The 16,143-nt window shown below is 41.2% G+C and overlaps 1 protein-coding gene across 1 annotated transcript in view; it reads right to left on the bottom strand.

Moving 5' to 3' along the window:
• Positions 1–16,143, bottom strand: part of NRG3 (neuregulin 3) — a 1,594,638-nt gene that overhangs the window by 494,783 nt on the left and 1,083,712 nt on the right. Inside the window, exon 3 of the mRNA XM_068255045.1 lies at positions 5,109–5,182. Within this exon, the coding sequence (XP_068111146.1) occupies positions 5,109–5,182 (74 nt within the window). The remainder of the gene's footprint in view (positions 1–5,108; positions 5,183–16,143) is intronic.

Here is a 16,143-nt window from a genome sequence, read left to right on the forward strand (position 1 = left end):
GTTTTTTTTTATGTAACGCATGCGCCGTTTTCGTTCCATCACTGTTTGACAAAAACGGCGCACCAAACGCAGGGCTAAAGAATGTACTATAACGTCCAAGTTATAGTCTTTCAATGCGTTGCATTAGGGGCACGTTATGCGACCTTAACGTCGCATCAAACGCAATGTCCCACTGTTAAAGAGGCCTAAGAGTTTAAAAAAACATTTTTATTTGCATTTTCAAAATCAATTATCTCAAAAACTACAAGGTCTTTTGGGCAAATATTTTTTTTGACTTGTACTCACTATTCACCTTAACATATGTAGCAATTGTGGTGTCAAAAGCATCTGTAGGTGCTTTGCTATTCACTGCTAAAGTCGGCACAAAATTATGTGAAATTTTACCAAAATTACGATTGAATATATGAAATCAATTGAAGTTACAAATCGTAATTATGTTTATTAAATTTTGCATAATCGTAATAAGCTGATTACAATCATCACTACAGATCAAAGGCTTTTTTTTTTCCTGGTTAGAAACAAGACATTTCTAGATAAACTTTATGACTTTATGCCTTCAAAACTTCTATAAAAGCCCAGATCCTGACATTCACTTTAGTATTTGGTAAGGTTTGAAAAGGCAACAACCTTTGCCAGTTTTTTTTTTACTGTTGTCTATGTCTATGACCCCAAGGGGGTGCATTCTCTTAATTTCCTGTCAGGGTCGTAACTAGAAATCACTGGGCCCCCCCGCGAAACTTTGGATGGGGCCCCTTCCCTTCACTTTTTGCACAGGAAAATTGAGAGCCAATGTTATTCATTTGGATAGTGCACACTTGAATGTGTTTTCCCCATGCAGTCCTGACAGCAGTGAAGCACTGCACGCATTTTCTCTATCAATTGCATTAGCTTCTGTGATAAAACATGTATGTTTTTACACATACAGACACACACAGTGAGCAGAAAATGCATACAGAACACCAACAAACGAGTATGCTCCCAACCTCAGCTTATTACACTCACTCTGTCCATCTGACAAAACTGGCTCTCCAGACTCCTCCCGCATCACTACAGTGCAGAGCACTTGGGGAGGGGTAAAGAGGTTGGTGCTGAGCACTGTACACAACATCCTGCTGCACACTGCATAGGTACTGTCTACACATCATTTGTCTACAAAACTTTATGTTTGCTTGTCATTTCCTGAGCAGATGCAGTCATTAGAACAATTGTACAGAGAGCAGAAAGCTTTTTCTCTCAGTGCCCTTAGTTGTCAGTCTTCAGGACAGGGAAAAAAAAACATCTCCCCTTAGAGGGCCCCTGTGGCTTCTGGCCCCCCCCTCAGACTGCATCCCTTGCAGGGTCTATTGTTACGCCCCTGTTTCTTGTCCTTGTGACATAACAACCACGGCTCTGACTTGATCCCTTCCACAGGATACAAGAAAAGAAGCTCCTGTCATTGCCATTTCTGGTCTCTGTTCACAAAGAAGATATTTACCTCTCTGTACAAGGTGTGTGTGTGTGTGTGTGGGGGGGGGGGGGGGGGTGATATAGACTCTATTCTGTATCCAAAATTTTAATAATTTTCCTGGAGATTAAGTGTACTTAAAGGATAATAAATTTAAAAAAATAAATTTAAAACTGGGTGAGCAGGTATATGTTGAGGGCTCTCCTCATGCCCGCTGCCCCACATTCTTCTCTGTCCCCCTCCTTCAGTGTCTACCAAACACCCCAAACATATTTCCAGGTCGGGGGGGGGGGGTCGCTGCTTACTATGCAGGTGCTGCCCGGAGACGCATGTCTTTGATCACGCACCCGCATGTGGGAGTGCTCTGCAGTCTGCACAAGTGCACAACGTCTCAACATTGACACGCATCGGCAGGCAGCGCCTCAACACATGCCTGCTCCTCCCTTTTTTAATTTATTTTTATTGCACTTAGGTATCCTTTAAATGTTTAACAATAAGGGCTTGACTCACAAAACAGTGCTAACTGTTAGCACGCTGTGAATAGTGTTTTGCACGAAATTTCGCATGATAACGGTTATCTCACGCAAAAATTTGCGTTTGCACGAACGTGAACTTTAACGCATGAAAAATTCACTTCAACGTGCGAGCATGATCTTTTGCACTCGATAACCGTTTTTGTACGAAACCCATTTTTCCACGTGAAAACGCGCTAAAATGTACGAAAAGCCATGCTAACAGCCGTGTTAACAGTTAGCACAGTTTTGTGAATCAAGCCCTCAGTCTTTAAAAATGATGCAGCATACTTGCATTACTGGTTTTATCACTGTAAAATACTTATGCTAATAACAGTATCAGTTATAAAAACATTACTGTTCAATACTTTCATACTCAGTCAGCATGTGCTTAAAGGATACCCCAACTGAAATGTGACATGATGAGATAGACATGTGTATGTACAGTGCCTAGTACACAAATAACTATGCTGTGTTCCTTTTTTTCTTTCTCTGCCTGAAATAGTTAAATATCAGGTATGTAAGTGGCTGACTCAGTTCTGACTCAGACAGGAAGTGACTACAGTGTGACCCTCACTGATAAGAAATTCCCCCTTTTTATCTCTTTCTTGCTCTCAGAAGCCATTTTCTGCTAGAAAAGTGTTTTATAGTTGGAATTTCTTATCAATGGGGGTCACACCGTAGTCACTTCCTGTCTGAGTCAGGACTGAGTCAGCCACATGCATACCTTCCATTTAACTCTTTCAGGCAGAAAAAGAAAAAAAGGAACACAGCATAGTTATTTGTGTACTAGGCACTGTACATACACATGTCTATCTCATTATGTCACATTTCAGTTGGGGTATCCTTTAAGTGCAGAAAATAACTGAACTAGGGAGATAAGCAGTTCAGAAAAACAAAGAAGGGAACAGGACTTTACAAGTGGTAATAATTATTATTGCGCGATGTCTCTCAAATAGGAATCAACATGAACCACACCCTCCAGTTAGTTCACAGTGTAGGTACAGAGCGTTTACCGGACATGCTAGGTTAAAATAATACAAATAAACTGGATTATTAAGTCCCATTGGAAAACAATTTGAAAGACATGTATGTAAGCTTAAACCAACTATAATTTCTATCATATAAATGTCCACAAGACGGCAATGCAATGGTTGTTAATTCTGACGAAGGCTGGGACGCAGCTGAAACACATTAATCTTTTTGGACCTAGACGGCCTCCGTCCAAGCAGAGCGAGAGGACGTCAGCCGCATGAGAGATGAGGAGCCCTGCACCAACCGCGGCGAAAATACCGAAGTAAGAGCGGAGGAAAGAGTGCATGACTATAGGTTGCATTAAAGAACTTATCCCAAGTCAAGGGAGATGTCCCTGGCAGGGGCAAAGCAGAGGTGGCGAGGCACAAGTACAATCTACTAATGGAGTGACTTCTCCGCATCAGGAGTGGAGTGAGTGAGGACAGAGTGGCGGTTTGATCCTGTATGCAGAGACACGTGAGAGACTACTTTCACAGTAGGCATCCAGAAGGATGCATGGTAAGCAAACTCTATGAACACCTAATATAGTGCACACACCATAAGGGGGACACTGAACTGGCCATCTATGCACTTTCAGGTAGAATACGTACATTGGTCTTGAAGCATTGGTAAATGGGTTAACGACATCAGAGGATAAGAAATCAAGGATAGAAAGCAGACAAAATCCATGGTGAAAAGCAGTGATGATCGTAATCAGCAAAATTAAGATTTTGCTAAATTTTGCGTAAATTTTCACAATTACGCCTATATGTAATTACAATTTGCAAACTAAATTGATTTTGTAGTAATTCGTAATTTCACATAAAAAATTGCGTAATTTTCACGAAATTTCACATAATTTTGTGCCGACTTTGGAGCTTAATAGCAAAGCCCCCATACATGCTATTGACACCAAAATTGCTACCTATGTTAAAGGGAATAGTAGGTACAAGGGAAAAATATTATTTTCCAAATAGACCATATAGTTTTTGAGAAAATTGATTTAAAAATGCAAAGAAAAAATGACAGTTTAAAAATCATTTTTCTTTGCATTTTTAAAATCGATTTTCTCAAAAACTACAATGTCTTTTTGAAAAAAATTTTTTTACCCTGTACCCACTATTCTCCTTAAAGGGGAACTGAAGAGAGAGGTATATGGAGGCTGTCATGTTTATTTCCTTTTAATCAATACCAGTTGCCTGGCAGCCCTGCTGGTCTATTTCTCTGCAGTAGTATCTGATTAAAACCAGAAACAAGCATGCAGCTAGTCTTGTCAGATCAGACTTATAAGTCTGAACCACTGAAACACCTGATCTGCTGCATGCTTGTTCAGGGGCTATGGCTAATAGTATTAGAGTCAGAGGATCAGCAGGGCTGCCAGGCAACAGATATTGTCTAAAAGGAAATAAACATGACAGCCTCCATATACCTCTCTCTTCAGTTCCCCTTTAACATATGTACCAATTTTGGTAGCAATAACATGTATGAGGGCTTTGCTATTAACTGCCAAAGTCAACACAAAATTTCGCGAAATTACACGAAAATTACACAAAAAATTACGCAAAATTATGAAATACTACTATTACATATGAAATCAATTATGATTTTCCCTAAAAATTTTGCATTATGATTACGATGCGAAAATGCAAATTCTGATGTGAAATTTCACACATGCAAAATTTCGGCCCATCACTGGTGTAAAGTTTTAAAAGGACTTTACAGGCCTGTGAATTACAGTGCACTAACGCCAGGAGGTAGGCCTGCAGTGGCTTATTATCCTGACTTATGTCCATAAACATGGTGTAAGAGCATAGTGTGAAAGCAGCTCACTAGTGATCCCAGGTTTTAAAGGGGAAGCACTGTTTTTTGGGTCGGGCATTGCACAAGCTGTTTAATATATGTATTAAAATGTATTCAAATCAAGCAATATTGATAATACATTTTTGATAATTTTGCATTACTCAGGAATTCCATGATTTTTTTTGACAACTGTAATTTCTATTTATTTTTATTATTTTGTATTTACATTACACAACACCACTTGATTTTTTTTTTCACGGTCATCCATATTTACGAGTTTGTCAAATGTGAACGTCTAAAGATTGTCTAAACAAAACATTAAAACATGGGGTACCTACTTGGGTCTGATAATACGGAGTCAGTTTTTGGCAGAAACTGGTCACATCGCACACCTTGGTAGCCCTCTTTGCACCTGAAAACACAAAGAAAAAGCAGTGTTAGCCTCCACCTTGCATAGCATTTTAATTGCTCCATTTTAAAAGAAGTCACTTGTCACAAAAACTGTTAATTAGTGCAGTGCTAGATGCTAGTAAATCAGAGCAATTACTTCAGTAATTTAAGGTGAGTGACCTGCTTTGAGAGATCACTGCTAGGAATCAGCAAAAAATTATTCCAATATCAAAATCTCTGCTTACCTAGGAAGTGAAAGCCAAACTAGCAGAAAGCTACTAGCTTCTGATCAATTAGCTGGTGGCAAGTAAATTAACACAGGCGCTGGCAAATTGATTGCAAACTTTTTGCTGTCATTTGAGTGCAGTTTTCTCTTGCTAGGATAGTGGAAGTCAGTGAGTTAGGAGAATTTCTCCAAGCATGTAATTCTTAAACAACAATGCAGATCTTTATTTTTTGGGGGCAGAAATTACACTAAAGCATGCTGTGCACATACCGGACAACATGCACATATACAGTGGCAGTGAATAGGCATGAGCGTTCTGTATCGGAGAATGCCATTACAAATGACTTGGAAGAGAATAAACATTACAAGCATGGCAGATTGCGGTTGAGGGGGCAATTTGCGGCAAGCCTTATTTATTTTGAGGGCAGGCGAATATCAAAAACCTTTAGGCTACTTTCCCACACAGGGCTCTTTCACACTACAGGCAGCGGTGAAAGGCTAAAACGCTGCGTTTTGGCTGCAGGCGTTTTCAAGGCGTTTTGAAGGCGTTTTAACGCCTATACATTACAATCAATTGTAATGAGAAACGCCGCGGTAGGCCCAGAAAAAGCGCCTGGGAGCGTTGAAACGCAACGCTCCAAAACGCGGCGTTTAGTGTGAATGGTAAAATGAAAGTCTATGGACTTTCTTTTACCTAGGAAAACGCCAACTTCGGCCGTGGCGTTAAAACGCCGAAAAAGCCCTCTGGTGTGAAAGGGCCCTAAGACGTTGCGTTAGGTGCTACGTTAAGGTCGCATAACGTGCACCTGAGCCATTTGCATTGGTCCAGCCTGTGAACCAATGGGGAGCCCCGGCGGCTGATTCAAGGATGCTTTGCCGGGACTCTGTTATTAGTGAGTGTAATTACAGTAACTCGTACACTGTAATTACACAGCGGGGACTTGCGGCGAGATGCGGCGGCCGGCGGGTGCAAAGCGGCGGTAAGGAATTTAAGCATTTAACTTTGTAGCTTTGTGGGGGGTTGCGGAGACGAGTGGCGGCCGGCGGGGAGCTCTGGGGGTCTCCTTATTAAAGGAGACCCCCAGATGCAGCGGCGATGTCGTGCGTTAGCATGTTTAGACCTGCTTTTTGCAGGTCTAAGCTAACGCTCATGTCTGCCGGGAAGCATCGCTTCCTGGAGGCATGCAAGGTGTAATAGGATAGGGTGCAAGGAACTTGCTGGGCGATAATATCGCCCAAGCGAGTTCTTTTAGCACCCTGCCTAGGGCTAAATGCAATTGGATCAGGCGACTTTATAGTCGCCTGATTATCGGACTCACCAGCGTTTAACACTGGCGAGTCTGACAATTGTATCAGGCCCATTGAATTAATTCTGGTTCATTCTGTTGCAAATGAGGCATTTCACAGGCATTTTGTATTGCTGCTGAATGCCATCAGGGTGAGCCATTGCCATGTAGGATAATTGGAAATGTCAGCCACTTTCCTGGCCAGCTTCAGGATGTCCTGGAATCCAGGGTAGTGGTCTACTAAATAATGCACAGTCAGATTTAAAGCTTGTGCCATGCAAGGCATGTGAGTCAATTTGCCCATTTTTTACAGCTCTACTCATCGGCACATAATCCACAACACAGCAGGAGACTGTTGTACCTGCATGGCGAAACAGACTGGGGAGTTTGGGGGTCACAGCTAGAGAGAAGGGTGCAACGAAAGAGGAGGACTCAGCTGAGAAAGAGACTGCAGAGGAAGGAGAATGTGTAGGAGGAGACAAAGAGACCAACCTGCAAGCCTTGGCGATGCCGCCAACTGCACTTTACAGCCATCACCAATGTGTTTACCCAAAAGGCAGTGAAGGTTATGTACCTTCCCTGACTGTCTTTTGAAGGCCAGGTGTCCCAACACTGTATGCAAGAGATTGGGTGACTTGCCACTGCACATGGCGGCACATGGATGCCCATCTGTGAAACATATCTTCTTCCTGGTACTTTCTATTCCAGTGCTGCAATGCCTACAAAAGGCCTCAGACAGTTCTGACAAGCCAGCAGACAGATGTTTGGCAAGGGGGTTATTAGCCAACAACACCTTTGGGCTGGAATATTATCTCTGGGTTGATGAGCATGAAGCAGGGGTGATGGTGGCAATATAACACACTGAGCACTAGTGTGCTTTATTGCCATCATGACACCCTTGCAAGTGTTTAATTAGTTTCAGTGTTATCTGACATTAAAAAAGTAGTGTCATTTGTGCTGTGCCAACATTGTGAGAAACCCAGTTGCCTAATTACTGATAATATACCACTTACTTTCACTAGAAAACATTGGTAAACTCCCTCTTTCAATACCTAACCTTTAATCCTCCCTTTACCTATGCCTAACCCTTAACCCCTTAGGTGGCGCCTAATACTTAATCCCCATCCCCAATGTGGCCTAACCTCTCCTACCCTACTGTTGCAAAGCCACGATTTGTGGCAATGAACAAAAATTTGGATGCAAATTTCCATTTACTGCTGCAAACTGCAGCTATTATAATGGGTGCATATGGCGGTGACCTTCTTTACAAGGGGGCTCCTGCACACATTTTTCCAGCTTCACAATGGTGCACTGTCTCTCCCACATTCCCACATCAAGCCCCATGGCACTGCCTACTTCCTCTTCCTTGTATGCCTATATTTGGAAAAATAGTAGATTGCATGCTCTAAAAACATGGAAGACTTTTTTGAATTATTTGAGAGTAATCTGTAGTCGTGGTCCAGATGTTTGAAGCTGATCAATAGAAGCAGTAGTGGTCTTTGATGTTAGCTGGTATGCCTGCTCTTTGCAGCTGATGTCAGTGATGTGGTCACTTAAATTACATGTTCAGTGACTGCCTTTATTTGCCACTCTATGCCCAAGTAACATCTGAGAAGGCTTACGGTTTGTACGTTCAGATATATTAATTCACTACAGACAGATAAAGGCAAAACATTTATCTAAGCCAGGTAGCAGCTTTGACTCTTGATTGACAGGATATTGCCTTGAAATTAGCAAGGCTATGTATGGAGGAGATGAGAATTATTTTGTAAAAGAGGGTTAGGAGTTTGACGCCCTCTGAGTAATTAGCAGCCAATTGAGAGATTGCCACCAGAGCTGAATGTAGACACATGGAGATAAGCAGAGCTGTTTGAATTTAGTACATTTTATAAGTATGACCCTTTATATCATCAAATTATAGCAAATACAACAGAAAACATTGTTCCTGAGATATGTCATCGGCTTTAGTCTTTATGGCATTGATTTAAAATCCAATGCAGAATTGCCTCATCTAGGGGGGGTCCCAATTACTATTTGTTGTGTCTAATTTGCTGAACAATTCTAATAACGCTGTCAGTTATCAAACCCTATAAAGCAATTATTCTCATCCTGCAGCATGGATTAAACAATTACTAATGATACTTGTTATATAGTAAACACAACCATTTATCTCTCAGGTAGGCAGAGTATTTTAAGCAAAATAAAATGGTTCTTTTATAAATAGCAAAAATACAAGCCAAGATTGTGATTGTGATCTGATCGCCCTGTGTATTATTTTTCTGTAATTGGATGTGAGTATTTTTAGCAGCGGTAATTGTATTGTAAGGGCTATACCCTGATGGTAACTCCTGGAGAGGTTTGACATTAGGTATTGGCAGGAGTTTGCCATTTGACCACAAGAGGGCATAGGACTGGAGTACGCGTGTATAATACGTGAACACGCATACATAGCTGTTACTCCGTAGAGAGGGTGAGGCAGACACTGCCAATAGGGGAGCGAGATGACGTCATGAAAGGGAGTCACCGCGCACAGAGCGGCGTTGCCAGGGGAACCTGAGTACGGATAGTGCTGTCACCTGGGGGACGTAGCGCTTCCAGGGAGAGGGGGGAAGGGGGGTGGAGATAGATATGGCTCATAGGTATAAAAAATAACGTGGCAGTTCGGGTCGTATACGCTTCTGAGGAGTCGCTGTGGCGACGAAACTGGTCAAGCATACGCGACCAGATTTTAGCAACCTGCAGACATCAGAGGGGCGAGGTGGAGAGGCCACGGGAGGTGGATCGAGTCAGCGCAGCAAGCTGACCCGGCGGCCTACGAATGGGGTAGAGCCCATTAAAACTCTGTGCCCAACACCAAGCCTCATGTTTATAAGTGTGCAACTTTTTTAAAATGAATTGGTTTTACAGTGTTACGCTATGAGAGCTCTTATTATGTTTTAGAGGTGTTTGTGATCCTGCAACAAGTTCGACTAAGTGGACAAGATTCCTGAGTGGCAGGGGGCGGCCTGATGACCCCATAAGCGCTGAGGACCCATCTAGTAGAGGGTCATATAATAGCGGTGAGTGCCCACTGTGAGGGGTGTGGTGGTGGTGATATCGCGCCGAAGGTGATCAGAGGCAAAGCAGCCTTGAACTTAGGAAACAGTGTCAGACTGTCTGTTTAATGGGAATGTACCAGATTCAGATCTAAGAGACTTGGTTGCAGTAATCATTTGAGTTTATATTGTGGTTTCATTTAAAGGAGCAGCGCACCACCATAGAACTGTCACCCATATATAGTATTTATCAGCGCGGTTTGTATTGTATTGCAAGAATATTCTTTGCCCGACTATGCATATCTGTTTTCGGAGTAAACTGATGCACTTCAAATGCATTACATACCTGTTTACCAGTCTGTTACCAATGACAGCTCTACATATACACCTTTCCTTCATCTGCCGGACTTGCTGAGTCCAATGTAACTTCCTATCTCACTTCTCAGATCAAACAACAGACCAAATTGACATGGTATTTAGGTCACAGGTAAGTAAAAACATTCTGAAACATGGTAATCAAATATTTGGTGGGCAGAGAGAGTAGGGGAAATGGTCAGAAGGTAATCACTGTTGGTAAGCATTAGCATATAACGCTTAGGGAACAGTTTTATAAACAATTACTGTTTAGGGGCTGTTGCACTCCAAGAGTGGTTTTGAGTGCTTTTCAAATCGTCAGCACTTTGAAAAGTGCTTGGCTACTGTAACCAAGTATAAGTGCTGATGGTGTTCCAGCCGGAGCAGTGCTTTTCAGCACTGCTTGATTTGGGCGCAGCCGGCGCCTCCATAGACTATAATAGGAATCACTTCTATTGCAGCGCTCAGTGAGCAACGTCAGCGCCGTCAGAAGACGGAGCCGAGGTTGCTTAAAAACACAATAATTCGGCCTCCAGCAATCGATGGAAGCAGAATTATTTCATTCCCCCACTATCCATGGCGGCCTGGAGGGGAATAGTAATTAAAACGGCCCGGACTTGTGCAGAAGTAGGATCAGCCATATACCGGCTGAATTCTGCGCCCAAGTCTACCGGCGCCGATTTCAAATGTACTCGTTCCAGCAGCAGCATTGTGATTTTTTTTTTTAAATCGCAAATGTGCTGCATGTAGCATTTTTTTGGAGTGACTCAGCTTGAATGAATATGCAAAAACACTCATTCATCCAAATATCGTTCTGATAATCACAATCACAATTGTTTATTGTAATCAATAAATTTTGTATGGAAATGAAAGTTAAAGTTAACAAGTGATATATTAGTTTTATATTATCGCAAATGATTTTACAAACTATATAACTGTTTTTTATCAACGCCCTTTTTATACACCTGTAGCCAATAGAGAAAGAGAAAAGATTTGCATTGATGTGAATGAGGCGTCCTTTTTTAACCTCCCTGGCGGTTAATTTTTTTTGCCAAATTGGCAAAAAAACTTTTTTTTTTTATTTTTTTTTTTTTTGTTTCATGTAAAGCTACCAGAGTGGTAGCTACATGAAACACCACTAGAGGGCGCATGTGTCCCTCTAGTGCGATCGTCGCCGGCATCTATAGCAAACAGGGGAACGCGTATATAACGCGTTCCCCTGTTTGGCTTCTCCTGTCGCCATGGCGACGATCGGGATGACGTCATGGACGTCAGCCGACGTCCTGACGTCAGAAACCTCCGATCCAGCCCATAGCGCTGCCCGGAACTCATTGGTCCGGGCAGCGCAGGGCTCTGGCGGGGGGGCCCTCTTTCGCCGCTGCGTGCGGCCGATCGCCGCAGAGCGGCGGCGATCAAGCTGTGCGCGCGGCTAGCAAAGTGCTGGCTGCGCGCACAGCAATTTACAGCATGAAAATCGCCCCACCAGGGGATGAGATCTCCCCCTGCGCGGCATAGCCCGAGCTCAGCTCGGGCTTACCGCCAGGGAGGTTAATAGGTGCCATTATTACGTTTTTCTATATTTATGGCCTCTGTGTCATACAGAGTCTGAAAGTCAAACATTTACACAGTTCATTATAAAGACAATTGAGCACTTGTATAGCAGTATTAACAGATTCAAACATCACCTGGAAAAATTAAGAATGTAGTCTATGACAGCATTGTGGCTTTCTTTGATAAGACACAGATGATGTCTCTTATCAAAGAAAACCGATAACTCCCTAACAACATATAAAAAGCCCATGAAAGAGTATGCCAATGGTCCAGAGGCAATATTTTGATGTAAACCAAATGTAAACCAAAATATTTGCAAGTTATCACCAAAGCGTTCCCCATTCATCTAAATTGTGTAGTTTGGTTGACAAGATCACTACTGATTCTCTACTAAATTGCTAGCAACTATCATACTGCTCTTTGCATTTGAAACAATATAACAAAAAGCCTCTTTTAGGTTGACCTATAATATTTGATTATTTACAAGAGTATTGATTGGTTACTATGGGTAGTTACAGTTCACCTGGTCTAACCACTTGTGGTGAAATGAGTTAATGATCTTATTTCAGTAGCCACTCTCAAACTTCTGCATAATAAATAAAAACTTGGTCTCTAGGAACACTTTATTCCTAGAGTATTATTTTCCTGGTTGATTAATATTTTCTCCAAAGATTACCAGGTGCTGGTTATAACTTTATCATTACCCCTTCTGTCAACCATATTTGTCATTACATATATTACTTGAAAGAGCAGTACTACCTGTAACCCAGTTTTTGTTCTATGCATTTGTTTTAACCTTTTATGGTCAAGAAGTGAAAAATCGCTGCATGAGCTCCTAAGCATGTAATGATACCTCATAGATTATGCTAGCCAAGATGTTGGGGCAATTACCTAGGGTGCAAACACAAATCCAATTTTGATTGACCAATCACTGACATGTTTTACTACCTCCATGTAGTATAAGATGTTACATACACAGCCTGCTCATAGTATTCAAAATATGTTGGCCCTCATACTACATGGGGATAGTAAAATTGGCCTTTCATTGGCCACTCAGAATTGGATGTGTTTATGCACCCAAGACAGGCTGCAGACAACCTTCTACAGACTCTGACTCTCTATGACTCATTTATTTATGTCTGATCATACACAAACCAATTTGCCATTCCATTCTATTGCCTAAACATATCCCATTGATAAGTTTCTATTGATTTTGAATAGTTAATGAAAGTGACATCAGAGATGCTGAAGCATAAGTGGTTTCCAATTATGGCCCACACGGCTGCGCTACATCAAGCAGTACAGCATTTATAAATCAGTTCATGCTTATTGTTTATTAGAGGTCTGCTGAAATCTAGCAAAAGTATGTTTGCTGTGTAGTGTAGGAATCAATCACTATCCAAACACATTCCATTGGTATAGGGATCTCTCAGCTTAGTATATCAGGTCATAATTGACTCATGTATACTAGCATTAGGGATAGTACTGCTAGCACCTCTGTTTTGTGAATTACTATAACTACATAGTTTATAGTATCACAGACTCAACGTTAAAAATACATACCGTACATACATAAATAAAATGAATATTCTAATATGTCAAAGGGGCAGATAAGACTGGCTTTCACTATTGTAAAGGAGACCAGCTTCAGCACATGATGCTATTTTTTTGTAGTAACACATTTAAAAGAGTTATTTTTTCACTGTAATGTAGTAGGACTATACTACCATAAATTTAGTCTTTCACTTCAGACTGTGTAATACAGAGTAACTTGTTATTAATAAGCAAGGATCCATTTGCAACATCTGATAAAACCTTATGAATTACTTAATGCTAGAATGATAAAGCTTTGATTTAAGATGAAGGGGGCTTGGAGGTTCTAAGGTCTACTGAGATTGGCTACAGAAATGGCAGTTTCTTCTTATGAATATGGATGTGGTATTTTTGTTCTCTTTTGTACAATGTAGGAAATCAGAGAAGGAAAGTCATGTATAAGAATCCTTCCTTTTATGAGACACATAACCTCTGTCATGAACAGTACACTTTCCTGTCACTGAAAACATTTGAATATCACAGATATTAACAAACAATACATTTACAACTGATGTGACAAGTGGTAATAGGCCAGTGGCTTATGTTTTTTTTTCATTAGATGGGGAAAAATGAGGGCTCTTGTAAGGATAAAGATCAACTGCAAACATTTCTTCATCAATACGGTTGTACATAGATGTGTATTTTTATTATGGTTGACTGCAATAATTGCATTCAAGATTGTAATGAATCCAGGATTCCAGAAGAACATTGTACTGCTTCAAAGAGGCTATTATTGCCCAAAATAAAAATGTTTTTCTTCCATACAACAATAAGGTGCTATGGCACAAAATGAATTCAGTTGGAACTAATTTTAAAGCAGTAGTGACTCGACTTGAAATATGCAAATAATTTTGTTGATGCAGAACTATGTTGAAGTTGATGCAGAACTATGCAAATGCTACTGCAAATCTATACAGCTTGAGAATAGACCAATCAAATGCTTTTACTGCAAGATTTGATTCGTTTACTTACATTATAGTTTTTTTTTATAATTAGCATAATTCTCAATCATCTTAAATGTATTTGTACCCCAGTGACAATCCATATTGACTAATGTGGACTATGGTACATGAAGGTTTGGACAAGACATTTAATAAATACAATTAAAACAAAGTTTTCACTGGCATGTGTGACAAACACCCGCCAATCCAGTCTTACTATGCCACAGTTGCCATAAGGTCTCATCCACTAGAGGCTTCTGGAGCAGAATCCACTGTGAGCACAGTAAACATTTAAGATTATTTGGTGTGTCCATACATGATGCCATCTCGATTGTATGAACAACCGGTAAAATAAAATCTATTAGTTGGTGTGCCCATATATGATACAATCTTGATCTGCCACCACTCTCTAGATTGAAACAAGCTAAAGAGACCTTAATCTAGTTCCTAATCTAGATCTAGTTAATGCCTAAAAGGAAAATCTAGTTATTTCCTAAAAGGAAAAACATTGCAACTTAGCTAATACAACAACAATTTATCAAAATAAGACAATTTGTTTAATGGGCGCCGAACAGGGAAAAAAAGGCGCCGGAGATTATTAACGTTTTAACAAACGGCGCCCGGAGATTTTTAAGGATTTATAACTATGTTTGTGATGATTTAACTTTACAAAATGAGCCTGTGACGAATAACGTTTATACAGATACTAAATCTCACTATTTCTAAAACATTTCTAAAACATTAATTATCCACCCAAAAAAATTAATTACATTTTTTTATTTACATTTTTTATTTATTAATGTCTGTAAAACATTATTATCCATAGGGGGTCTTAGGTTTAGGCACCAACAGGGGGGGTCTTAGGTTTAGGCACCAACTGGGGGGTCTTAGGTTTAGGCACCAACAGGGGGTCTTAGGTTTAGGCACCAACTGGGGGTTCTTAGGTTTAGGCACCAACAAGGGGGTCTTAGGTTTAGGCACCAACAGGGGGGTCTTAGGTTTAGGCACCAACAGGGGGGTCTTAGGTTTAGGCACCAACAGGGGGGTCTTAGGTTTAGGCACCAACAGGGGGTCTAGGGGTTAGGGATAGGTACAGGGAGGGTTTTTAACAAACGTAAATATAAGTTTCAGTTTACAAATAGGGAACATTAACGTTTTAAGAATTGCCGATCTCATACACATTATTTAGTGATTTATACATTCTTAAAACACTATTTGTAAATGAAATTCTACACAATATTTCAATAAACGGTAATACTGTTTATCGTTTACACCACGCGCCCTTTTTTCCCGACGCCCTTTTTTGATCTACGCGGTTTAACTCTTGGTAGGCTGTGACACTGTAAGGCCTAGTGCACACCAAAACCGCTAGCAGATCCACAAAGCGCTAGCGGTTTTGGGTGCGGATGACAGAGTTTAGTCTCAGTTCACACCGGGCGGATTTTGATGCGATCCGCCGGGTGTTCACCGGCCGCATCAGCATCCGCATGGCTAATGTATCTCTATGGGCTGGTGCACACCGGCGGTTTGAGGCTTTTAGCAAACCGCAAATGTGCAGCAAGAGGCACGTTTGCGGCTTGCTAAAAACCTCAAACCGCCGGTATGCACCAGCTCATAGAGATACATTAGCCATGTGGATTTTCAGGCGGATTCAGCCGGCGGATCCGCCCGGTGTGCACTGGGCCTATGACTGTGATTGAAATAGGATGCATTCACAATGTCTTCGGTAATCAGTAGTGAAAAGATGGTGAAAGCGCCACAGCATGCAGCATTGTGTGGGCCTGTACATGTTGCAGCTGCAATCTCCAATCACAGCTTCAAACAGCGTCTTGCTGTGGATGGAGCAAAACTCATAGGAGGGTCAATTTTGAAGAGTGAGTGGGATAAAGTAATGTGAATGCATCACTCTCTCTTTCTCCCTCTCTCTGAATATATGTTTTTAAAGGAGACAATGTTCTGTTTAGACAGACAGGCACCGCCATCTCAGTGAACTCCAT

This window comes from Hyperolius riggenbachi, chromosome 10 (assembly GCF_040937935.1).
Source record: "Hyperolius riggenbachi isolate aHypRig1 chromosome 10, aHypRig1.pri, whole genome shotgun sequence".
NCBI lineage: Eukaryota > Metazoa > Chordata > Amphibia > Anura > Hyperoliidae > Hyperolius > Hyperolius riggenbachi.